The 22,292-nt window shown below is 53.1% G+C and overlaps 12 protein-coding genes across 12 annotated transcripts; 5 read left to right on the top strand and 7 right to left on the bottom strand.

Moving 5' to 3' along the window:
• Positions 1-45: 45 nt before the first annotated feature.
• On the bottom strand, positions 46-2,902 carry SHP1 (protein phosphatase regulator). The gene is made up of 3 exons (XM_062887695.1): positions 1,666-2,902; positions 1,176-1,603; positions 46-1,111 (listed from the first exon to the last, which is right to left on the bottom strand). The coding sequence occupies exons 1-3, from the start codon at positions 1,732-1,734 to the stop codon at positions 370-372; spliced, it is 1,239 nt and encodes a 412-aa protein (XP_062745829.1). The 5' UTR covers positions 1,735-2,902; the 3' UTR covers positions 46-369.
• Positions 2,405-2,855, top strand: QC762_207810 (uncharacterized protein; the record flags this gene model as incomplete). Its single annotated transcript, XM_062887694.1, has 2 exons — positions 2,405-2,677; positions 2,751-2,855. The coding sequence occupies 2 exons, from the start codon at positions 2,405-2,407 to the stop codon at positions 2,853-2,855; spliced, it is 378 nt and encodes a 125-aa protein (XP_062745830.1).
• Positions 2,903-3,189: 287 nt separating the features above from the next.
• QC762_207800 (uncharacterized protein) lies at positions 3,190-4,949 on the top strand (the record flags this gene model as incomplete). The annotated part of the gene is made up of 3 exons (XM_062887693.1): positions 3,190-3,462; positions 3,576-4,391; positions 4,464-4,949. 3 exons carry the CDS (start codon positions 3,190-3,192, stop codon positions 4,947-4,949), a joined length of 1,575 nt encoding a protein of 524 aa, XP_062745828.1.
• A 948-nt stretch (positions 4,950-5,897) lies between these two features.
• On the top strand, positions 5,898-7,577 carry QC762_207790 (uncharacterized protein; the record flags this gene model as incomplete). The annotated part of the gene is made up of 4 exons (XM_062887692.1): positions 5,898-6,077; positions 6,129-6,280; positions 6,332-6,880; positions 6,933-7,577. The coding sequence occupies 3 exons, from the start codon at positions 5,898-5,900 to the stop codon at positions 6,510-6,512; spliced, it is 513 nt and encodes a 170-aa protein (XP_062745827.1). The 3' UTR covers positions 6,513-6,880; positions 6,933-7,577.
• A 345-nt stretch (positions 7,578-7,922) lies between these two features.
• QC762_207785 (uncharacterized protein) lies at positions 7,923-9,074 on the bottom strand. Its single transcript, XM_062887691.1, has 3 exons — positions 8,962-9,074; positions 8,582-8,895; positions 7,923-8,524 (listed from the first exon to the last, which is right to left on the bottom strand). The coding sequence occupies exons 1-3, from the start codon at positions 9,018-9,020 to the stop codon at positions 8,061-8,063; spliced, it is 837 nt and encodes a 278-aa protein (XP_062745826.1). The 5' UTR covers positions 9,021-9,074; the 3' UTR covers positions 7,923-8,060.
• A 362-nt stretch (positions 9,075-9,436) lies between these two features.
• On the bottom strand, positions 9,437-11,122 carry QC762_207780 (uncharacterized protein; the record flags this gene model as incomplete). Its single annotated transcript, XM_062887690.1, has 2 exons — positions 9,437-10,751; positions 10,815-11,122. 2 exons carry the CDS (start codon positions 11,120-11,122, stop codon positions 9,515-9,517), a joined length of 1,545 nt encoding a protein of 514 aa, XP_062745825.1. The 3' UTR covers positions 9,437-9,514.
• A 685-nt stretch (positions 11,123-11,807) lies between these two features.
• QC762_207770 (uncharacterized protein) lies at positions 11,808-14,612 on the bottom strand (the record flags this gene model as incomplete). The annotated part of the gene is made up of 2 exons (XM_062887689.1): positions 11,808-11,877; positions 12,142-14,612. 2 exons carry the CDS (start codon positions 14,610-14,612, stop codon positions 11,808-11,810), a joined length of 2,541 nt encoding a protein of 846 aa, XP_062745824.1.
• A 457-nt stretch (positions 14,613-15,069) lies between these two features.
• QC762_207766 (uncharacterized protein) lies at positions 15,070-15,569 on the bottom strand (the record flags this gene model as incomplete). The annotated part of the gene is made up of 2 exons (XM_062887688.1): positions 15,070-15,189; positions 15,258-15,569. The coding sequence occupies 2 exons, from the start codon at positions 15,567-15,569 to the stop codon at positions 15,070-15,072; spliced, it is 432 nt and encodes a 143-aa protein (XP_062745823.1).
• Positions 15,570-16,172: 603 nt separating this feature from the next.
• On the bottom strand, positions 16,173-17,034 carry QC762_207765 (uncharacterized protein; the record flags this gene model as incomplete). Its single annotated transcript, XM_062887687.1, has 2 exons — positions 16,173-16,480; positions 16,543-17,034. The coding sequence occupies 2 exons, from the start codon at positions 17,032-17,034 to the stop codon at positions 16,334-16,336; spliced, it is 639 nt and encodes a 212-aa protein (XP_062745822.1). The 3' UTR covers positions 16,173-16,333.
• A 330-nt stretch (positions 17,035-17,364) lies between these two features.
• Positions 17,365-17,894, bottom strand: QC762_207763 (uncharacterized protein; the record flags this gene model as incomplete). The annotated part of the gene is made up of 3 exons (XM_062887686.1): positions 17,365-17,520; positions 17,590-17,611; positions 17,632-17,894. The coding sequence occupies 3 exons, from the start codon at positions 17,892-17,894 to the stop codon at positions 17,365-17,367; spliced, it is 441 nt and encodes a 146-aa protein (XP_062745821.1).
• Positions 17,895-18,390: 496 nt separating this feature from the next.
• On the top strand, positions 18,391-19,756 carry CFD1 (cytosolic Fe-S cluster assembly factor cfd1; the record flags this gene model as incomplete). Its single annotated transcript, XM_062887685.1, has 4 exons — positions 18,391-18,406; positions 18,478-18,587; positions 18,639-18,707; positions 18,869-19,756. The coding sequence occupies 4 exons, from the start codon at positions 18,391-18,393 to the stop codon at positions 19,754-19,756; spliced, it is 1,083 nt and encodes a 360-aa protein (XP_062745820.1).
• Positions 19,757-20,894: 1,138 nt separating this feature from the next.
• Positions 20,895-22,268, top strand: SPE2 (spermidine resistance protein; the record flags this gene model as incomplete). Its single annotated transcript, XM_062887684.1, has 1 exon — positions 20,895-22,268. The coding sequence occupies one exon, from the start codon at positions 20,895-20,897 to the stop codon at positions 22,266-22,268; it is 1,374 nt and encodes a 457-aa protein (XP_062745819.1).
• Positions 22,269-22,292: the final 24 nt, after the last annotated feature.

Genomic DNA, 22,292 nt, shown 5'->3' with positions numbered 1-22,292 from the left:
TTCAGTGATGGAAAAACTATCTAGTGTTTTCTGTTTTTTTTGTGTTGTATTTCTGGTGGTGGAAAAAGAGAAAGCCCGTGCAAACATCACGGGTTGGGATAGTACCACAGCAGCGGCGTCAAAGGTGTTCAAAATGGTTGGGCAAATAAACACAAGGCAGCATGTAATTATGAGCAGGTTTTACTTTTTATTTCATCTTTCCCCTGCTGAAAAGACCAGCCGGTCCCAAAGCTGGACACAGCTCTCGGGACGAAAAACCGACAGATACACTGTTGTCCATCGCTTGGTCTAGTGCCGCCAAACCATCAAAACGCCGATACTACGAAGCCAAATTGTTCCTGGCGCTTGTCATCAATACTGGAAATAGGCCTATTTCCACTTGACGACAGCAGCACCACCCTTCTTAAACTCGGGCATGTCACCCAACACCAAGCTCTTGTCTTCATGGTCCTTATTGGGGAATGTGGTGGAGAGAACCCACGGACGGGCTGAAAGCGAGGAAGACGAGCGTCCAATGAAGTTGTAGACATCGCCGACTGTTTGCGTGGGGTTGAATCGGGCTGGCATGCGAGTTCCGTCGGGAAGCTGAATGCGCAGCATCAAGGTCGGCTGCGACTCATCCACTCCGGTGCTCAGGGCCTGGCTGGCCTGAGGCTGTGTCGTAGTTGCGGCCGGAGGGGAGAGGGTTGGTGTTACCTCACCGGGCACAGGGCTACCCAATCGACGGCCCTCACCGCCGAAGGGTCGGTAGATCTTGGGCAGAGGGCGGTAGTTCTCGTCGTGTTGTTGGAGCTTGACATCGACCCGTTGGTCCATGCGGACATTCATGAGATGGATTGGCGCCCGTCCATTGCGGATCATATCCAAGTCGCTCCTGTTCTGAGGGTCGTCAAAACGACGAAGCTCCCCATCATCGATGCTAAAGCCGTCACGCCAGATATGGAGAATCCGCTCCTGCGCAGGCCCCTCGGGAACGGCCCCAGCAGCTCTGGAACTAGGAATAGTGCGACTCTCTACGCCATCTCCGCCCAATGTCTGACCGGAGCCACTGAAGCGACTCGATGAGGGGCCTGCAGCGGGGGAAGATGCGGGATTACTCTCGGTGGCATTGCTGTTTGAGAAAGAAGTTAGCAATTAGATCTGGCGACCCAACGACAGAGAGTGGCAACACTTACGCTCTGGCTTTGGCAACGATATCGTTGATCAATTTTCTCGGATCGCTGGACCGCTGAGCAGGATCTTGAACAGCAAGTCCCGACTTCTCGCCGCCTGCGAACAAATCCCTGGGTCCCCGGCGGTTGTCGTCATCGCTCTCGTCATCGTCGTCATCGTCGTCTTCTTGGTTGCGACCGCCGCCTATGGAGCTCAGAGTCGCGAGGCCGCGACGCTTGACGGGCTTCTTTGAGGTTGAAGAGGATGTACCAGCATACTCAGGTGCCGGTCGGCCATCCAATGTTCGTGGACCGGTGTACTCGGCGTCGGTAGTGGTGGCAGTGGCGGCGCCGGTGGAAGAGGGGCCTTGCTCGTTTTCGTCAAGATCGCCGTAGAAGGCGGCGGCGGCGGTGTTGACATCCCAATTGGTCGCTGTCAAGTATTCTGTGGCCTAGAAAGCGTCGAACATTAGGATCTTGCTACGAGGTATGCCGTGTTGAGAATATCACATACTTGGTCGGCCGAGGCGCCTGTCAAGTCACAGAAGTTGCTGATCAGCGTGTCATGGTCTTGATCCGCCATGATGAACGTGATTTGGTTGAATGGGTGATATGGATGGATTGAAATAAGAAGACAGCTATCGTCCCTTGGAAAGTCGGAGTCGATGGAATCAGAAGTTGTTGTGTCGTTGATACAGCTCGGAAAGCTTATTAGTTTGACAGTCTGGGGAAGTTGGAGAGTGGATGGCCATCAGGCAGCTCAAGGCCGACGTGATGAACGACGCACGGCCAGGCGTCTGATTGCCCCGCCATCCGCCATCCAGGTTGCTTGACCCCGCCGACGTCCAAGGTAGGTACTCAGCTGTCAACCACAGTTGCCTAGCTCCATGATAAAAAATGGGCCGTTAAACCGACCAAATGTCTGGTATAGAAGTGATTTACTTGCTTTATATTGCTTCTATAAGAAATTGCTTTCAAACTGAGCATCTTGCACTCGAGAAAGAAAGCTTGAACACCTACGGTCGACACCTCATACATCAGCCAAGCCGGATTATCTGGCCCCCGACCACCGATTCCCTAACCAAACGCAGCTAGCTCCGGCAGGCACTCCAGGCTCCCCTGTCGGCTGCCCAAGCGTTTTGCGACGTCCAGTGCTTCGCTGCATCTCCGGACGTCGGCATAGTGTTCCTGTCCCATTGTCGCCGGCAACCCAAATCTCAGCCGGATTCACTCAACCCCAAATCCACACCAACATGGCTTCTGAAGAACCCCCAAACCCCATGGCCGAGTCCGGTGTCACGATCCGCTCCGACAGCGAGCAGTATTCCTCCCCAGAGGAGCTGTCTACGTCACCACCCTCGTCGTCGTCCCCCGCCGTCATCCTCTACCAGCCCCCCACCTTCTGGTCTATCCTCCGCGGTGCTGCCATCAACCTGTTTCTCCCTTTCGTTAATGGCATGATGCTTGGGTTTGGCGAGCTGTTTGCTCATGAGGCGGCTTTCAGGTTGGGATGGAGCAACACAAGGGTATGCTACATTTAAGCCTGATCCTGTGCTTGTTGGAAGGATATTGCTGACATGATATTTTTTTTTTTGATAGATATTCCCTCTTTCTAGAAGACAAGCGCATCCGATTGGGCCAGGTATCGAAGCGGTCGAGAAGCCGAGGCGGAGGGAACTTGACGACCTGACGAGCTTGGAGTGATGTTGAGGGTTGTCGATTTGCTAGCAATAAAGTCATGATACACCAACACACGACAGAATAGGTTACTATCAGCTTAGAGCGCCCACCGCCTCGATGGAGTCGATGGGCATGAACACTGGTGCTGGACAGCGTGAGAGATCCAAACTGGAACTATATGGTGACCAAACAACATATCACACTCGACTCAGGGCAAAAGGCGAGGAGGGTGCTACCGTTGAGCGTTTTAAATACAGACATACGGGGACAGTCACTATAACAGCTAGTCCAAAAATCCAACAATGAAGAGTCTCAGAATCCCCATCCAACATTTCTGGCTTGTTCCCTGGAAGGGTTGATGCCTTCCAGCTTCTGCACGGTTTCTCTTAGGACATGCTCTGGCCTTGGCAATGCGCCGTCCGGTGTTGATCAATTGTGGGGTCAGTGCGACCAGGGGGGGCACCAACCGAACCTTTGCCGCGTGCGCCAGCGAAACGTACCAAAAAAAAAAGTTACAGCGACTTTTAGAAGGCGATTCTGGAGTCTGCCTCGTTGCGGAAACCACCGAGACAAAATGCTCCCAAGTAGAGGTTTACTGAGGTCAAGCCCCTCGTTGGGCCTTGCCAGAAAGGTATGCATTTTTCCAATTTCTTTTTCCTTGTTTCTTAGCGACCTCTCGACTCAATTGAGCCGTTTCCGTTTTCCTCTTCCCATATCCACCGCTAACATTTGAAACTTCCCCAGTCGTCGTCCTCCCGAATCTCAACACGACAGTTCGGCACCGCTCTGCGCAGCAATGGATCCCTTCCTCAGACTCCCCGCACCGTCCTCTCTGGGAGCAGGATAGGTGGTCCCGCTGCCTTCACAGCCGTGCGGTATGCCTCGACTCAACCGGCCGTCGCCCCAACCCCCGCCCCCGCCGCTGCCGCTGCTCCAGTGGTAGATCCGATCGCGAGCCCTTCTGTCCTGTCGGATATCGACACCACCCCCGTATCCCTCTCCGGAAGCGACCTCCTCAACATGCCTGAGCAAATCGGCTTTCTCAAGAACTTGGGTCTAGACTACGGCTTCGGCCCGACAGCCCTCATGGAATGGATCCTCGAGCACACGTACATCTACACGGGCCTCCCGTGGTGGGCGTCGATCGGTCTTGTCTCGCTTGCCATCAGGGCGGTTCTTGTCAAGCCTATGTTTACGGCTGCGGAAATGGCGCAGAAGCTGCAGGATCTGAAGAGGGATCCCAAGTATGAGCAGCTGGAGAAGGAGGTCATGTCGGCTTTTCAGGGGGGCCAGGCGGATCAGTATGCCATGTTGGATAAGAGGAATAAGATGAAGGCAATGAGACGGGCGGTGGGGTACAAGATGCTGCCTGCAAGTGTTCCGGCCTTGGTGCAGATTCCCGTGGGCTTTGGGATGTTTAGGTTGATCAGGGGAATGGCTGATTTGCCGGTGCCGTCGATGGAGACGGGGGGGGCGTTGTGGTTTAATGATTTGACCGTGTCGGATCCGTTGTTTATTTTGCCGATTGTGGGTGCTGGGTTGATGATTGCTAGTATGAGGGTATGTTGTTCCCACAGCTCTGGTTTTTTTTTTTGTCAGATGATGTTGATCTAATTGTTGTGATCTATCTAGGTACCACTCCCGTACATGGCCTCCTCGCAGCAAGGAACCATGAAGATCATGACCATGGTCGCAGCGCCAATCACCCTCGGTGTGAGCATTTTCTTGCCCGCCGGTCTCCAACTCTACTTTGCGATCTCTACTTTCCTGCAGTTTGGGCAGCAGTGGCTCACGTATCAGAACTGGTTCCGCAAGATGATCGGTTTGAGACCAGTGGTCTTTGGGGGCCACCATAGGACCCCTATTGGCGGAGCGTACCAGGCCCCGAGAACTCTGGATACCAAGGGGACCGTGGTGCCACAAAAGGAGACCCTTTTTGAGAGCTTGAAGTCGACCAAGGCGGCTGCGCAGCAGAAGCTTGAGCAGTGGCAGGATAACTCTACTAACAAGGCTACGTTTGCCAAGGCGCAGGAGTATGAGGCGAAGAGGGCTCTGGAGGAGAAGGAAAGGCTGTTGGCGAGGAGGAATAGGAAAAGGGCGAGGGGCCAGGAGGAATGAGTCCTTCATTCTGACATGGTAACTTGTTAATACCTTTGTAAATATATCCAACGACAGCTTGTACTTTTATTGCGCCCTATCTATTGTATACTATCGGCGATATTGCTAACCTGACCAGAGGTGGGTGAGAGGGCATATGCAAAGCGCCGATCATCTTGATGGCGAGAGGTTGTGGCTGCTTGATGCAATGATCTACCAGGTGTTTCTGCACGAGTGATTGGGACGGAACCATGAGGAATCTCAAACATCGTGGGATTTGATCGGTGGATTTGGGGGGTGCTGAGCACGTCATGGGGGTGATAGCTCCGCTGACACATGGCGGACAAAATAATAGACCCAGCTACACAAGATGAAGGCCTTTCACTATCTCATCAAGGCTCTTCTTTTATGTTTTGGTCTCCATTTATTTGTAGACGACATGGCTGACCTTGCCGGAAACAGCTCCAACTCCCACTTGGCGGAGGTGCCAAGGCTGCTTCAGCTTTGTCTTGGCGGGGATTCTCGCTTGAAGGGAGGTTGATGAGATGAGGGGGGAACTGTGTGACTTGAGATGTTATAATTTTGGTGGTTTCCCCCGGTTTATTATTCCTGATCTGATGATTTGACACAAATTCGCCGCCGCCATACAGCGAGGAAGGATTTCATAACCGTATTTTTGTTGTTGTTGGTGGTTTTAATCGACAGTGTGTTTTTGTTCGTCCGTGCCTAAATCCGGGATTGCCTTGGTATGTTATTTTTTCGAGTCAAGTATATAAGGGGGAGGGGAGAGAGTGCTGCTATCATTTCTAGTTTTTTCTTTTTCATTCTCTATCATATTGGAAAGAGTAGTTTTACTCTCGTTGTTGTTGCTGTTGTTGTTTTGTCTTGATATTTTTGGTTTTCCAAGCCTGAGTTTGCTCACCTCACTTCTTCCCACCTACAGATTTTTTTTAACCACAGATAGCGACCATGTCCGCCATCCAAAAGAACGTCGAGCAGACCTCCGAGTCGTACTCTGCCTCTTTTACCCAAGGGCACTTGGCTCTGCCCCCGGCGAAGAAATATCTTGTCTTGACTTGCATGGACGCGAGAATTGACCCTGCGAGGGCGTTTGGGATTGAGCTTGGTGATGCGCATGTTATCCGCAATGTGAGTTCACTCCCTCTTTGAGACTGAACATCAGACTAAGAAAATGAAAAGGCCGGCGCCAGCGCGATCGACGCCCTCCGCTCCATCGTCATCTCGGAGCAGCTCCTCGGCACGAACGAGATCGTCCTTGTCAAGCACACTGGCTGTGGGATGCTGACGTTCAAGAATGAGGATGCTTATGGGATTGTTGAGAAGAATCTTGGGTAGGTTTACGGATTTTAGGTGGTTGTGAGAGAGGCTAACATGTAAAACAGTGAGGAAGCCGTGGCTGAACTCAAGGCCAAGAACCTTGACTTTTTGCCTTTCCCCGAGCTGGAGAAGGCGGTTGAGGACGATGTGGCTTTTCTGAAGGCGAGCAAGCTTGTGCCTGATAGCGTGACGATTAGTGGGTGGGTTTATGAGGTTGAGAGTGGGAAGACGAGGAGGGTTGTTTAAATGGAGTTCTGTCGTGGGTGGTTGACGTTTGGAGTTGAGGCTGGGTAGGGATTTCGTGAGGGGTGGGAGTGAAAGCAAGTTTTGTTTGCGTTTGAATTTTATTTGAATTCTGTGTGAAGCGCCTGACTGTGGCTGCACCCAGCCATAGTCACCTACCTATCAACTAACACCGGGCAGGTCGTTTGAATCTAAGATAGGGTAAAGACTGACGAGAGTTCTTTTAAACGGTGCAGATTCTTTGGGATTCCTCCTTCAGCTTTGACTAGCATGCAATGCAGAACTTCCAGTGAAGGAAATTTGACGACCACAAGCGTGTCATCACGAGGATGGCAAGTCACCGAGTCCACCATATCTTGTACCATCCACTGACAGCATGTGTCACCACGAAGTAGAGCGTTATGCGTCCCTGTACGAGGACTGCCGGAAAATGCGGGTAGATAGCAGCATTCCAGGGGCTGACTTTAACCCAATCGCTGCGCCTGACCCATGGGAATCACTTAACGGGACATGGAATTTGATCTGTCTCAATCCGATGGTGGCCGCGTTGTGGAAAGAAGACCGCTTTGTTCTGCGCTTTCTCCGTTTTGAGCCCCATCATACACGCGGGCTAGCCACTATCGTCACCCGGTTTCAGTGGCTCCCAGAGGCAGTCAGCACGAAGAACATGCGCAGACAGCTAAGGGCTGATCCAAATACTCGGGAACAGCCGGTCCATTTCCTGCGCGTTCGACTCGAGTCTGGTAACGGGGGGCCAATTCGGGAGCCTCTGGATAGATGCCTGATTGCAAGGCCAGTGCCCCAGGTGGACCCCCTAACTCCGGTTCTCTGATCGAATTTCAGACCCTTATGGAAGATGCGCACAAGACCAGAGTTGCGCTGGAAGTGCAATGGGTGATTCTTTGTGCTGCAGCACTGTGTGGTGCTGAGCGTGAAGTCTACAGGCCCTTTGAGAACATCGAGTGCTGCGCGCCGTCCTCTGAGGGGAGGACAAGAAGAAGGATGAGACGGAGGACGATAAAGGTTGGGACGAAGATTTGGACGATATCTATCTGTATGGTTAGGACGATTCGGATTAGGTTCACAACGATGCTAAGGAAGATTATGGCGAGGAACATTCTGAGGGTCATGAAGAGGGATACCGCATGGGATGCGAAGATGGCAAGCGGGAGGCTGTCGACAAGCATCAAGATTAAGAACATGATCAGGAGTGCCAGAAACCAGCCGAGAACACTGGCAACGAGGACGAATGTTCTGGTCAGGGAGGGCTCATTGATGAGGAATACGACGGTTGCAGTGATTGTTGGATACCTATCCTACCTTTGTGGTTCACCATCGACAAATTTGGTGTCATCTCACATTAGTTGGGTACCGTAAACTGGACAATACAGCTGGTATGTTTTTGTTTCCGTAGTCATTTATGGCACTACCCAGCCGCTGACAATCCTTGAGCATTGTTTCTGACATGTTTCACACTATCAAGCCCTTGCATCTTGGTCTCAGTTCTGAGATACTCCCCAGGACTCCCAAATTGTGCATCCCCATCCACTTCTACCCCCAATCAAAAAGAACTACCACCATCTGTATCACAAAACCATTAGAAACCCCCTGTGACATTTCAAACCAACTCAATAGGTAGTGGAACTCACCAATAACAATCGTCGACCCATTAGCATAATCCGCCCTCACAGCATAAAGATACGCCTCCGCAACATCTTCCGGACTAGCAACAAACCCCACACTCAACCTCCCGGCCGCCTGCTCATAAATCTCCCTCTGCTGCTCCTCACTATTCCCCAACTTCCCCAAAAGCGGTGTCTTGACTAACCCCGGGACAACAGTATTCACCCTGATCCTCTTCCCCGAAAGCTCATCAGCAAGAGAAATGGTAGCGGTAATCAAGCCCCCATTCAGCGCCCCCCCAATCGTCGCTCCCTTCTTAGGACGTAGAGCAGCAGCGCCAGAGGTGAGGGTGAGTGAACCGCCAGGGAGGATGATGTCGTGTTTTGCGATGGCTTCACCCCGATCAGCACATGGTTCATCTAGAAGAGGAAGAAGGTAGGTCAGCTCACCCTTTGCGACAACAAAGCTCCCCCAGAACTTCACCCCGAACAACCCCGCCGCGTCGGAGAGGTTAGCTTCGGCCAGGCTACCACGGATGATTTTATCGACACTGGAGAAGATGACATGATCCAGGGGGGCAAGGGAGAGAAGCAGTTCAGTGAAGGCGGCTTCGTCGCGGACGTTGCCGACTCTGCCTTGGACGTTGCCCCCAGCGGTAGATGATAGTTGGGAAACGGCACGGTCGACTTTTTCTTGGGTGGAGGATATGATGGTGATGTGGGCGCCGGCGGAGAGGAGGATCTCTGCTGCTCCGTAGCCGATGCTGGTTGGGGGATTTGTTAGTGAGGGTAGACAAAGGGAGTGTGGTGAGAGGTAGGTAGGTACCTACCCGGATGAACCACCGATGACGGCAATCTTCTTGCCGGCGAGTTTGTTTGCTCTGGTCATGGTTAATCGAGATGTATCGGAATTATATCAGGCGGTTCACACAGGATACTCAGAACAGAAAGGATTTTTTTGAAATTGTATATGTTCTTGCGGCCATCACTAGTCACTTATAAGTCGTCTGGCCACCCCCCAAATGGCGTTTTCGGCACGCACGATGGCGACTACCCAGCAGCTTCGGTTGCGACTCGGCCAAGTCAACCACCATCATCAGCACCGAACAAAACTGTCCAAATGGCGAAATAACTTGCGACTTTGCTTGGGAGAGTTGATGTAAATCGGAGATACCGGGCATTCGGCAACGAGTAGTCATCAGAGTGAAAGTTGTGAAGGCACTCACTCACTCACTCACTTACTCACTCACTCACCTACTCACCAACACCCCGCAACGGCCCATCAAAAATTTGAACTTGAACATTTATTTCATGTCATCATATACTATTCACATTCCCCCCCTTTCAATAATCGTACACTCCCCCTTTCTTACCCCCCACCCCTTAAGCCAAAGGCGTGAACCCCTTCCTAAGCTTCAACGCAACCTCCAACCCCAGCGGCTTCCTCAAAAACCCCTCCTTCGTCTCCATCACCTCCTGCCTCAGCTCAACCTCATACCTCCTCGCCCAAGTAGCCACAATCAACTTCATCTCCATCTCGGCCACATTCCTCCCCACACACGCCCTCGGCCCATGACTAAAAGGAATAAAAGCATTCTTCTGCCGTTGCGTCAAGCTAAACCACCTATCCGGGTTGAACTGATCGGCGTCCTCGCCCCAAATCTCCTTTGAATGATGAACCGAATACGTCGGCACCGACAAAACAGTGCCACCGGGGAAGAAGTGCCCGTTGAGGTGAATGCCAGGGGAGTCAAGCGGGATTTGACGAGGGAGGCCAATCCCAGAGGTCGAGTTATGCCTGAGGGTCTCGTTGACAACAGCGGAGAGGTAAGGCAGGTCGCGGACCATTTCAAACGTGGGGACGTCGATCGAGTGGGGGATAGCGGCGTCGAGTTCAGCTTGGAGCTTGGGGATCACGCCCGGGGTGCGGACGGCGTGGTACAGAAGCGCGCAGGAGGAGTTGGAGGTGGTGTCTGACCCGGCGATGAGCTGAGTCAAGGCCTCGGCGGTGAGTTCCTCCCTTCCAAGCGGTTCACCCTTTTCGTCTCTGGCATCGACAAGTCTCTGGAGGAGGTCCTTGCGGCCCTCGGGGGGTGGGTTCTCAAGTCTCATCTTCACACGGGCGATAGCGATACCAGCCAGGCTCTCCACCGCGGCGAGACCCTGGGTGAAGAACGGGTCGGGGAAGTACTTTGCGTAAGGCTTCAGGGATGGGAGGATACCCAGAGCGGCGGAGACCTCACCCCGGCGGTTGAGGATCTCGATGGCGGAGGCGTAGATCGGGGGGCTGTCTGGGGAAGAGCGGACTTCGGCCATGTCGGCGCCGGAGCTGAGCATGCCGAAGGGGGCACCAAAGGCGAGATCACCGATGACGTCAAAGGCGAGGTAGTTGAACCAGTTGAGGCAGTCGAGAACGGCAGTCTTCATCGGGGAGCGGGTGACGAGGTTGTCGAGTTGCTTGACAAAGAGCTCGAGGTTGGAGTGAATGTAGGGCTCGAACTGGGCGACTGACTTGACCGAGAAGGTGTGGGAGACGATCTTGCGCTTGCGGGTGTGCTCGTGACGGTCGCGGGTGTTGAAGAGACCCCGGCGAATGGAGACGAAGGCGTCATAGAAGTCGCTGTGTGATAGATGTCAGTGATGTTCTGTCTCTGTGGGTGCAAGCAAGAGGGCAAAGACTTACGACTTGAGGAAACCATTGCCGTGACCGTAGATGATGTTGATGGCGGCGTCATCGTTGATGCTGACGTGGTTGGGTTGGATGCGGACAACAGTGCCGTGCTTCTTGTGAAGTTGATCAACGGTCAAGTACCGGTCGCCACGACGGGCAACAAGAAGTAACCACCAGTTGGTGAACTGGGCCGGGAATGGTGCTGGGATACGTCTGAGGTGGCGGTATGTGAAGAAGTATGGGTAGAGATAATAGACGAAAAAGAAGGCAACCAGGCCTACTGGCGCCCAAGGCGACATGAGGAGGGTGACGACAGCCATCTCTCTTGTGTGTGTATGACAGGTGAGATGAAGACTGAGTTCTCTGCCCAAACAATCACCGAAAAGACTTCTCAATCATGGCTTATATCACTTTGAAAACCCAACATCTCGGAAACGCGAGCGATATCCAAGTTGAGCTAACGGTTTGATATCTCCACTCCATTCCCACGGCCTAGTCCCAGCTGTCAACCAAGAGCCGGCGCAGAGGGGCCGCAGAGCCTCCAGTCGGCTTTCGGTGCAAAGACCCAACATCCATGATGGCATCGATATCCTGGGGTCCTACCACATGCGAAGGGCGAGCCCCCAAGTGGGTGTGACCGGGTATCAGCTTCGGCTTTGGAAATCTTCAGGTTCTGATACGTAGCAGCCCCAGATGGCTAAAAGTCTGGGGTAGTGCTTGGCCGTCTTGGCTGACGGGGATCAACATCCCAAGAGTGCGGGGAGACGCCACCGCGTCCCCTGTAACGGGTGAACGGTGGTGGGGGGGACCTGGGGGTGCCTGGGGGGAGCAAGGCGGGGGAGAGGAGCTTGAAGAAGCCAAGTTGACCAACAGCCGGGGTTGTTCGCGCACTTCTCGCGACTCCGAACGCATTCTGGTAGGCTGGCCCTCTTCCAGCCAAGGGAACAGATTTCCGAAGGTGGATATCCATGCAAAAGATGCATGAAAAAGGGCGAATACGCGACGCTACCGCACAATAGGAAACTGCGATATTTCTCTGAGGAAAAGCACTCTAGCGCTTGGGATAGGAACTGCCCTGGTAAAAGTCATGAGCATGTGAAGATCAAGGATTTGAATTGCTAACAAAAACTCCATGCTCGGTATATATACTCCTGACATCTCACCGGCCGAAAAATACCAGCTATTTCCGGGTGTTTTGCGCAAAATCCAAAACGCCAAAACCATGCATTATACTCATGAACAGAACCAGCCACAGTTGGCTTGATGCCTAGGTACATACATACATTATTATTTGCAAAGGAGTGCCGTCTTCTCAATGTATCATCGCAACATGTATGACAGGTCGGGGAGGTTTGCGATGATCTGTTTAGCCACCTCATCGTCACTCGTAGTCAGATCGTGGATGGGATCCTGGATGGGGGGAACAGGATCTGGTGGCACGGACATATGCTCTGACAGCCGCGATGGCACTGATGGTGTAAAAGGTCGTGCGCTGAGAAGTGCCTTTGGTGGAGGTGGTGAAGTTTGTGTTGGTGGCGTGAATGTTGGTGAAGGTGTGGGCGTTTCTGAAAGAGACAGCGGAAATGTCACAACTATGGGTGAGAAGGCGAGAGGTGTATCTGAAGGCGTCGGTAGAGCGGCTGGCGGCTTGGACTGAGACAAAGCCGGAGCTGGAGCGTCAAACATCGAAAAGTCCATTGTTGACCATGGGTCGCTCGTAGAAGGTCTAGTTTCACCAGCCGCTTCAGGGTCTGATAGTGTAGATGCTGAGGTAGTAGGAGCAATTGGGGCCGCAAAGGCATCATCCAAGCTCTGGAATCCAGCCGGCTTTGACTCAACTGGTGAAGAGACCATTTCACCCCAGTCTTCATCATCGTCTTCTCCATCGTCATGGTTTGCTTCGGCTATTGGCGCAGGTGAAAATGCTGTTGGAGCACCGAACACTGCCGGCTGCGAGGCAGTTCGTGAATGACCTGCTGTTGACGGTAAGGCTGAAGGCGCGCTCCCGCCTGTTGATGGTCGTGGGGGTGGTGCAAGGGTTGTAGTTGGCGTGGGAGCAAATGCAGGGCTCTCACTCCACCCGAAGGAAGCAACCGGCGGGCTTTGTACAGCTGGTGGGGGTGATGCGACACTATGGGCTGATCTAGACGTCGTAGGAGTTGGTGGTTCAAGAAAAGACGCCAGGGAATCTGGGATCTGGATCGGCTGCGGTGGAGCTGCCCTAGATTCCTGTTTTCGCTTGCCAAAGACAGCATCCAGACCAACAGGCTCGGCAGAGGAATCCCAGCCGAACATATTCTTCTGAGTCTTGGATATGCCTCCGCCAAGAGCCACTCGGCCAGCAATGGAGTCTTCTTCCATCCACCGGCGGACGATTGTAATGACTTCCTGACGAACTGTGGACGTCGGCCAAGTGATCCGTCTGTAGCTGTCTTCATCTGCAGCATCGTGTCTCCGCGCCGATCCCAACCGAGACAAACGGTACCACAGCTTTCGTTCAGATATCTCGTTGAAGCTGTCGGTGATGACACGCTCCGGAATCTCACCATCAATACTGATGATGGGCAGTTTAACAGGAACTTTCATCGACCCGAAAAGTTCACCAACTTGGTCCAAATTGACTTCAAAGGTCGGACGGATGATTTTCGGTCTGATAGGAACTTCGGGGGAAGCAACGGCACTGGACTTTACCTGTGGAGATCGCTTTGTGGGAGTTTCGTCTTCACATTTTGACTTTGATGAAGGAGGAGTGAGTGGTGACTTTACGTCTTGCGATGAGGGAGGTGTGACAGGTCGTTCCGCGTCTTCCGAACTCTGAGGTGCCACGGGTTGTTCCACGGGATCTGGGGGTGGGTGGAATTTGACGTCCTCTGTATCCTCGAAGTCACCAAAATCACCATTGTCACTCGAGGCATCCCGTTTGCCCACACTGCCACTGCCGCTGCTCTTCGGCCGAGGGACACGCAAGCTCTCCTGGCTCTTAGCCTTGGCAAGACCATCGAACTTGACGACCAGCTCCTGGACCTTACCAGCAGGCCGGGCCGGTTCTCGTTGACGGCCTCTGTGGTCTTCGTCGATGGATGTTATGGGCGAGTCTTGATGATCATCGTCGTGATCTGTTCCTTCATTCGACGGAGTGTACGAGCGTAACTCGCCATTGTGCCGCGGAAGCTGTGCCGGATCCTCTGCTCGCTTTTCTTCATGATTCTGGGGATCCGTGACCTCAGTTGGTCCTTCTCTGTTCTCTTCCACCGACGCACTATCCCATCCAGCATCCAGGCCAATCGCCCCCAAACCGGTTGCGACTTTCAGCGTCTCAAAGTGCGTCGCTCGAGGAGAGGCAAGATCGACGATTACTTGGGGTGCGTCGATTTCCGTTGGCGGTTTGTCGAACGAAGACTCGGTTGCCCAGGGATCGGGCGAGGGTTGTCGAAAGGCGGAGCCGTTTGCTGGTTTTGGCGTCGCAATGTTGCCAGGCCACGCGATTGGGCTTAACCTGCCAGAATCATCGTCTCGTCGAACGGCCGCAAGATTCGGACTCGTTGCCCACCCACCGCCCCATCCAGAATGAACCGACGAGGCATCGGCCGCCGGTGTCGAAGCGCCGGCCCAGTCCCCGAGGCCATCCCCGTCATCGCCCCATGGCGAAGATTCGACTGCCGCCGAGAGTCGTGGAGAGCTGGTGCCCGAGAGAAGCGCGCGTGGTGGAGGAGCGAGGTCGGATTTGGAGAGAGAGGGAGAGGGAAGTTTGTGGTCTTTGTCGGGATCGACCTCGGTCGCAGTCCATGGTGAGCGCCATGGATCGTCCATGCTGATTGGCGGCCACTGTCATGATCAGTCTGACATTCTGAGAACCGTTGATGGCCCAATTGTGAAGATACTGCAACAAGAATGCTCGAGGACAAAAACTGGGAATGATATGACAAGTTATCTGACCCAGAAACCAGGTTCGCTTTGGGGTCGACCAAATGCGGCGCCGTCAAGATTCTTGGGACAGCCCGGATCATGTTGGCGCGTCGACACGGACCCTCCCTTGGGAGTGGGCCGCCCCTGGCTTATACTTTTATAGTGGGGCCCCCTTGATCGTTATCACATTTACTGAGCATCACTACAGCAGAGCAGACAAAGACAGAAGAACAATCCAGTAACCAGTGCCCATGTATTATGAGCCACATCCTCAACCTTAAACCACACCTGCTCCAGCATCGTGAATCCCAACCAACCCATTCAGCAATTACTGACACTTCCGACAACCTCAACATGCCAGTTACTTCGTGAAATACACCTTGCCCTTCACAGTCACCTCAGAAGTATCCCTGCATGTGTCGATGAGGAGCGAAGCGGCATCGGCAATCTGAGGCCATTCAACTACCTTGACGCGGTTCGTCTATGATAAACTCATATCAGCAACAGATCTCAACAACGTCAACCTGGCCATTCGCAACATGAACCTACATCATCATTGCAGAAAAAGATGGCCGACCCCCACTCGCAGCTGACGTGGTCGCAGTGTCTGCCCTCGCCAATCCTCGCTAGGCTGGGCTGCAGGTCATAGAGGTATTCGAGTCCGTGGCCGATCTCGTTGATCGGGGCTCCGTTGCCCTCCATTTTGCATGTATAATATCTTGAGCTCTTGGGATCGATATCGTTGTTGCCACAAGTCGGAGCCGAACTGTTGTCCAAGGAAGTGCTGTTGTGGAGCGAGGTGCTGTTGTGGAGAGAGGTGATGTCGTGGAAAGACGGGACGCTGTAGGTCACGGCCAGCATGCTGGTGATAAGGGTGAGAACAGCCAATATGGTGTAAGCTGTGTGTTGGAAGCAACTGTAAGTCGGTTGGGTTGGGTGGCGTGTAGAGAAGGAGAAGAGTTCGTCAACTTACTTGTGATTTAGGTATATATACAGAATACAAGGATCAAGGTAGACAGTTGCTATCATTCACTGCCCTCCGTCAACTTCTGGCCCCACTTCTTGTGCTGTTCATGCCCTATACTGTCGTTGTGATTGCTCTTCCAAGGTGGTAGACAACTGATCGTTTTCACTTGCATGGTTTACGGCCGACTCCTAGATGTGGTATCTCACAGAGACCGTGTTCAAGTGAATCAAGGAAAGGATGATGACCTGCTCCATGAGAAGACCTGAAGTGGGGGCCTGGCTTTGGAGATTATTTCGGGCGAAACTTCGACAGTTTCTTCTACAATAGGGAGAAATTTATAGAAGGTAACGAGAAAGTTGAGCTAGTAACTCGACGTCTGTCACTCCATGAGCCGATAGTCGGATACTGGAATATATCCGGAGTCAGTATGAGACGCCGATTCCGTCCGCTGCTCCCTGGACACCAGGGAAGTTGGTAATACTCGATGTGGAAGAAACCACGACACGAAATGGACAATCACAGTTCTTGTAATAAAATACAACTCTGAAGAAACCGTGCTAAACCAGCGCAAATGCATTCAGTTGCGGCTCCGCGCGAAACTACAACTCTATGCTCGTCCCTGTGTTACTTAACACCCAACCACTTCACCCAGCCACCCTTAGCAAGCTTCACCCTGAACCTCAGTATGCCAGTTAGGCCTGTCGAACACCCTGCCCTTCACCACGCTCTTATCACCACACTTGTCAAGAAGCAGTGAGGTGAATTCGGCGAGCCTCTCCCACTCGACCTCCTTCTCGTTATCATCCTGTCACAATCAGCGCCAGCTTTGAAGAGAAGCAATAAACCGAAAACAACAGGATCACCCACGTCGTTGCAGTAGAAAATGGCCGAGTTATACGAGCAGCTGACGCGGTCGCAGTGCTTGCCTCCGGCGATTTTAGCCTTGCCCGGGAGCCCGTTTAGATAATCGCGGCCGATCTGGATGTTCTTGATTTCGGCCCACTTCAGGTTGGATGGGTTACACTCGTAGTATACAGTGTAGTTTGAGACCGTGGCGGTGCCATTGGAGGGGGCGAGTTCAGCGGGGGCGCTGTAGGCCACGCTTGAGAAGGCCAGCGCGCTGGCGACGATGGCGAGGATGGATATCATTGTGCAAATGGTGAGTGTGTGTTTGATGGTTTGGAAAGGAGGGGAAGGACCGAGAGCTGGGGGAAACCATGGATATAGATACTGGTTAGGGGCACGGCTGGCAGGAGCATCCCGCTGCTGCCACCTTTGACAGCTGCCGCTGCTGAACCACGGAGAAGACATCGGGCGGGAATCTTGTTGCTCCTTGACGAACAGACGTTCGATAAGCATGGGCCCTTCGGCCGAGAGAAGCAAGATATCAAAGCAAATGAAGACTACATCATTGTTCACGGAAGAGCAGCAACTTGAACACAAATGTTGCGGCCGAGATTCGGAGACAATGGCCGGAGGACGGGTTATTTTGGTTTGGGCCACAGCAACCGTAGAAAGGGCACTTTATTGGTCATCTCTCTTTACAACTTCACGGCCGACATCTATATCACATCATTTGTTTGCCATACTCAAGAACGCAGCCCGGCAACCGGTGCGGGTATATTGAGTCGCAAATTTACGACAAACCTTTTATGCTCCCTCGCCACGACTGACTTCAACGACCCGCCATCAACAGTCGTTGACCCAAACTTTCACAAACCAGTTTGTGCTATAACGCGCCACTGCATTCACCCCGTGGCCGTTATTGTAAAAGCACTTCGTGAGCAGACTCTCGGCACCTGCGGCAATGTGCTCCCACGTAGTCTCGATACCAGTGTTGAAGTTCTGTGGTGGTTGGATGTCGGTAGAATGTAGAAGGTCCCCGAGGATGACTCTCTGGCGGTTTGAACCTACCTCGTTACACCAAGTAATTGCGCTTCTCCAAGAGCAGCTTACGCGACCACAACCTTTTGCGTCGTCCGTGGTCTGGGTGTCTCTGGCAACGAACGTAGGTAATCAATTCCGTCCCGGATGGAGTTTTGGTGGGCTGGCGAGGTATCATGATCGCAGATCCATTCCAGGATATACCCCGTGTCGTCATAAGCAGCGAGGAATGAGGTGTTGTGAAGGGAGAGTGAGTTGTCGACAACCGCGGGGGTGCTGTACACGGTGCTGATCAGTTCCAGCATGCTGACGAGGTAGGTGACGATAGGCAACATTTTGTGAGCTTAGATTTGAATCTCTGCTGCAAAGTTCCTGGAGAGGAGCCAACCAAGCTTTGGGGGGTAGTGCACGACTATATACTTGTTCCAGAGGACTATGGACAGGGGCATGTTGACACCATATACCGCTATGCTTCACGCTTGTGATAGTTATCGCACATGATCGAGGAGGCTATCAGACGGAGATGCAGACCGCTTGTGTCATGAGTTTGTCTGAACAGCGGGAGCTCTTTACGCATGCAGCCGAGCGAGGGTTTGGCCACGAGGGAGAATGGTGGTGTCATGGCTATATGGCTCAGAGTCACAAACGACTCATCTCGAAGGGCTTTGGTTTACGTGCGAGGTATTTACTTGCACACAGAAACCATACGTTTGTCGAGCGTGGGATAGATGCATGTATCCAGTGTCGTTGGAGCTTGCCGCCGGGCCGTGAGCACGGACCAGTCTCAGCGAATCTTGGGTCTAAGCTGGGTAAGGTGAGTTACCGTACGCCATGGCCGAGTCAAATGGTAGGTTTTTACATTGACGCGCATTCCAATCAAGACAAATTCTTACTCACCGTGCCTGCAATACATGTAAGTTAGAAGGATTGCCTTGAGCAAAGTCATTGAGCAGCTCACCCGATATGAGCAACTGGCATGGGGGTTGCTGGCTGCTGATAAAGCAAGCGCCGATACAGGCCGCAAATCGGTGGGTGGAGGGGCACCTCGATTTTGGGAGGCAAACTAACCATTTCCCAAGAAGCCTTTCGACTTTCAAGATGGCGCTCTTTCAACCACCCTGACGGAGACTCATTTGGTCAAACTCTCAGTAAGCACTGGACCTCAATAACAAAGTTCGACTTTCGCACATATATCGAATGTCGCTATCCCAGATAAAACACATTGTCCTTGTCCGTTTGCCCCACCTTGGCACTCTGCCCCGCCATCGTCATGGCCATCATGACCAAACTCATGCTAACGAATCTGCAGGTCCTCTCGGGCAAGGGCGGTGTCGGAAAGTCATCCGTGACTACCCAGCTCGCATTGTCACTCTCATTAGCTGGCCACTCGGTCGGTGTTCTTGATGTTGACCTCACGGGGCCATCGATACCGCGCATGTTTGCCATCGAGGATGCCAAAGTGACACAGGCACCCGGGGGCTGGCTACCCATCACTGTCCATGAAGCCGATCCAACTTCTGGACTTGGTTCGCTTCGGGTCATGAGTCTGGGGTTTTTACTCCCTGGGCGAGGCGATGCTGTGGTATGGCGCGGGCCGAAAAAGACAGCCATGGTGCGCCAGTTCTTGTCAGATGTCTTCTGGGAGGAGCTCGACTACCTTCTCATCGATACACCACCTGGCACGAGTGATGAGCACATCTCTCTTGCCGAGACACTGCTTCAAAAGGCACGGCCAGATCAGGTCGCCGGGGCGGTAATTGTGACAACCCCTCAGGCAGTGGCTACTGCCGACGTGAGGAAAGAACTCAACTTCTGCACCAAGACGGGGATCCGCATATTGGGCGTTGTCGAGAACATGTGCGGCTTTGTTTGCCCGAATTGCAGCGAGTGCACCAACATTTTTGGCAGCGGAGGAGGTGAAGTCATGGCTGATGACTTCAATGTCAAGTTCTTGGGGCGTGTTCCCATCGACCAGCAGTTTATTGTCTTGGTCGAGACGGGAAAGAGGCCGCGATATCCAGAGGGAACAGTTATTAATGGGCAAGATATCTCGGCAGCTGCCAAGGAGGCGGAGGCTGAGGAGGCTAAGAGAGATACCGCGCAACTGGTACTAAAGTACAAGGACTGCTCGTTGGCACCGATATTCAAGACGATTACTGCTGATGTTGTTTCGGCACTTGAGCAGGGGGGCGTGTGATATAGGAGGGTAGATTCATAGGGGTCGTAGGTGATCAATTCATAACCCACTATGCCATCGCGATAACTTCAATGGCTTATCAGGGTTCACGTGTTGTAAGCTGTCAGGGCAAGGAAGTAACGGGACTTTTTTCAATGAAACGGTCTTATCGGCCCGTGGTCGAGAAAGGCAAAAAATTATCATCGTTGATGAAGCATTGTTAGGGTTGTGCTCAGGGTTGATAGAGGGACGAGTGTGGTCTACTAACAGTGGGACCGGCACACCCCCCTGAGCTTCCACGACCTGGGGAGCATTGGGCAACGGCTGACAGGGGTGAGCAAACCCCGCCATTCATGGTAAAAAAAACGCAGAGAAGAATCACATCCCACTTGAGAACCAAATGCCAAAATTTTCTCAGCAACCGGATATTTTTATTTTTTTCCCTGTGCCATTGGCTCACAGCCAGGTAGACCTACTTGCTTACAAACAAAACAAGAAAACCACTGCCACTTGTTGCCGATCTTCCGACCGATTCGATTCTGTCGTGCCAAGGGGCAGCTTCGAGAGCATCCCACCACAGCTTTTGCACCTATCGCATTGCCGCGCAAACTTTCAACACCACCGACGACCATCCCATCTTGAGATGCGCACAGCCATTGGAAGGTCCTGGTATGCTAATCGTCCCTCCGTTTCAACACACAATTTTCTTCACCATGACAAGCTTTGTTTAAATGCTTCTTCCAGCGCGACCTACATATATTCTGATTCCCAGCACCAGTCTAACTCTTCGAATCTAGATTCCGACGATACAGCTTCACTATCACCCCTTCCTTGGTTTACTCCACCATCATCTCCGATACTCGCGCCCAGGTATCGGTTTACCTGCAATAACAGCCTGTTTTAAGCGCAAGCCCAACATTCCGCTCTCAAAGCGCTATCGCGTCACCCTCCGTGCCCGCCCCCCCTAACGTCCGCTTGCGAGACGTTCAGATACCACCTCCCGAACACCTGCTGCTGGCGTCGCCAGCCTCTAAAGCGAGACCCCTTTCCTGTGGGCCTACTCTCTCAAGCGACCTAAAGGTTCGTTTGAGCGGCAGCTAGTGTCCCGCGGACGTTTTCACCAGAGAACATAGCCGACACGCCCCAAACCTCGTCAAACATGACTTCCACCAACGTCACCAACAGCGCCGCCGCTGAGGAGACCCAGCTCACCATCAACCACGAGATTACCGCTGACTTGGACTCCACCAACGCCTTTGAGGGACCCGAGAAACTTCTCGAGGTCTGGTTTGCGCCGAGTGCCAAGACTCTTCCTCCTGGGGTCAAAGAGAATGGCCTGAAGTCGGTCAGCCCCTCCATCTGGGAGGGCATGTTGGATATGGTCAACTGCAAGGTCCTGTCCATCGTCAACTCTGATCACGTTGACGCCTACCTCCTTTCCGAGTCTAGCATGTTTGTGTTCCCCCACAAGCTTATCCTCAAGACCTGCGGCACCACCACCCTGTTGCTGGGCCTGCGCCGTCTTCTTCGCATCGCTGCTATCGATGCCGGATTCCCTTTCCACAACGTCAAGACACTGGAGGATGAGCGCGTTGCCGCCACACCTCACCGTGTCTTTTACAGCCGCAAGAACTTCCTCTTCCCTGATCGCCAGCAAGGCCCCCACTCCAGCTGGAAGGAAGAGGTCAAGTTCCTGGACGAACTGTTCGAGAATGGTAGCGCCTATCTGGTCGGTCGCATGAATGCGGATCATTGGTATTTGTACATGACCTCACCTACCACTTCGACCTTGACCCCGCCGAGAACCCCTAGCTCTAGCACCGGCGGAAGCCCTACCCGCTCCGCCAAGATCCCCACAGGCATTGTGGCGCCTTGTGTGGGATCCCTCGACGACAACGATGACGAGACACTCGAGATCTTGATGATGGATCTCGACCAGGACCTTGCCAAGCAGTGGTATCTGGAGGACTCTGACAAATCTGTGGAGGGCCATGCTCTCGGCACTGTCATTTCCAACAAGTGTGGTCTGGCTGAAGTTTATCCCACCTCGGTCTACCCCGAGGCTCGCATCGACTCCTATCTTTTCACCCCTTGCGGATATTCCGCCAACGGTGTCATTCCTGCACCCACTAAGTCCAGCGATGATGCTGCCAGTAGAGCTGCGCACTACTTCACTGTCCATGTCACCCCGGAGCCCATTTGCTCATACGCTTCGTTCGAGACCAACGTGCCGAGTGGCCAGAATGGACGCCAGACTTCCGAGGTCATTGACCACGTGATCAACATCTTCCGACCTGGTCGCTTCACTGTCACCCTATTCCAGACCAAGAATAAGCCGGCGACCCCTAGCGATGGCGCTGATGTCGAGGACAAGCAGAGAAGCTTGGTCAAGCAGACAGTGGACCGGATTGATGGATACCGCCGCATCGACCGCATCATTCATGAGTTTGAGGATTATGACCTAGTTTTCCGCTACTACGAGCGCGATGGTTGGACTGGCACCAAGAAGGCCATGGTTGGCGAAGACTTTTAACTTTGCTCTATGCAGACGATTGTG

The sequence above is a fragment of the Podospora pseudocomata genome (assembly GCF_035222375.1).
Source record: "Podospora pseudocomata strain CBS 415.72m chromosome 2 map unlocalized CBS415.72m_2.2, whole genome shotgun sequence".
Classification (NCBI taxonomy): Eukaryota; Fungi; Ascomycota; class Sordariomycetes; order Sordariales; family Podosporaceae; genus Podospora; species Podospora pseudocomata.
The sequence above is the reverse complement of the archived record's forward strand: the minus strand, read 5'-3'. Positions and strand labels throughout refer to the sequence as shown.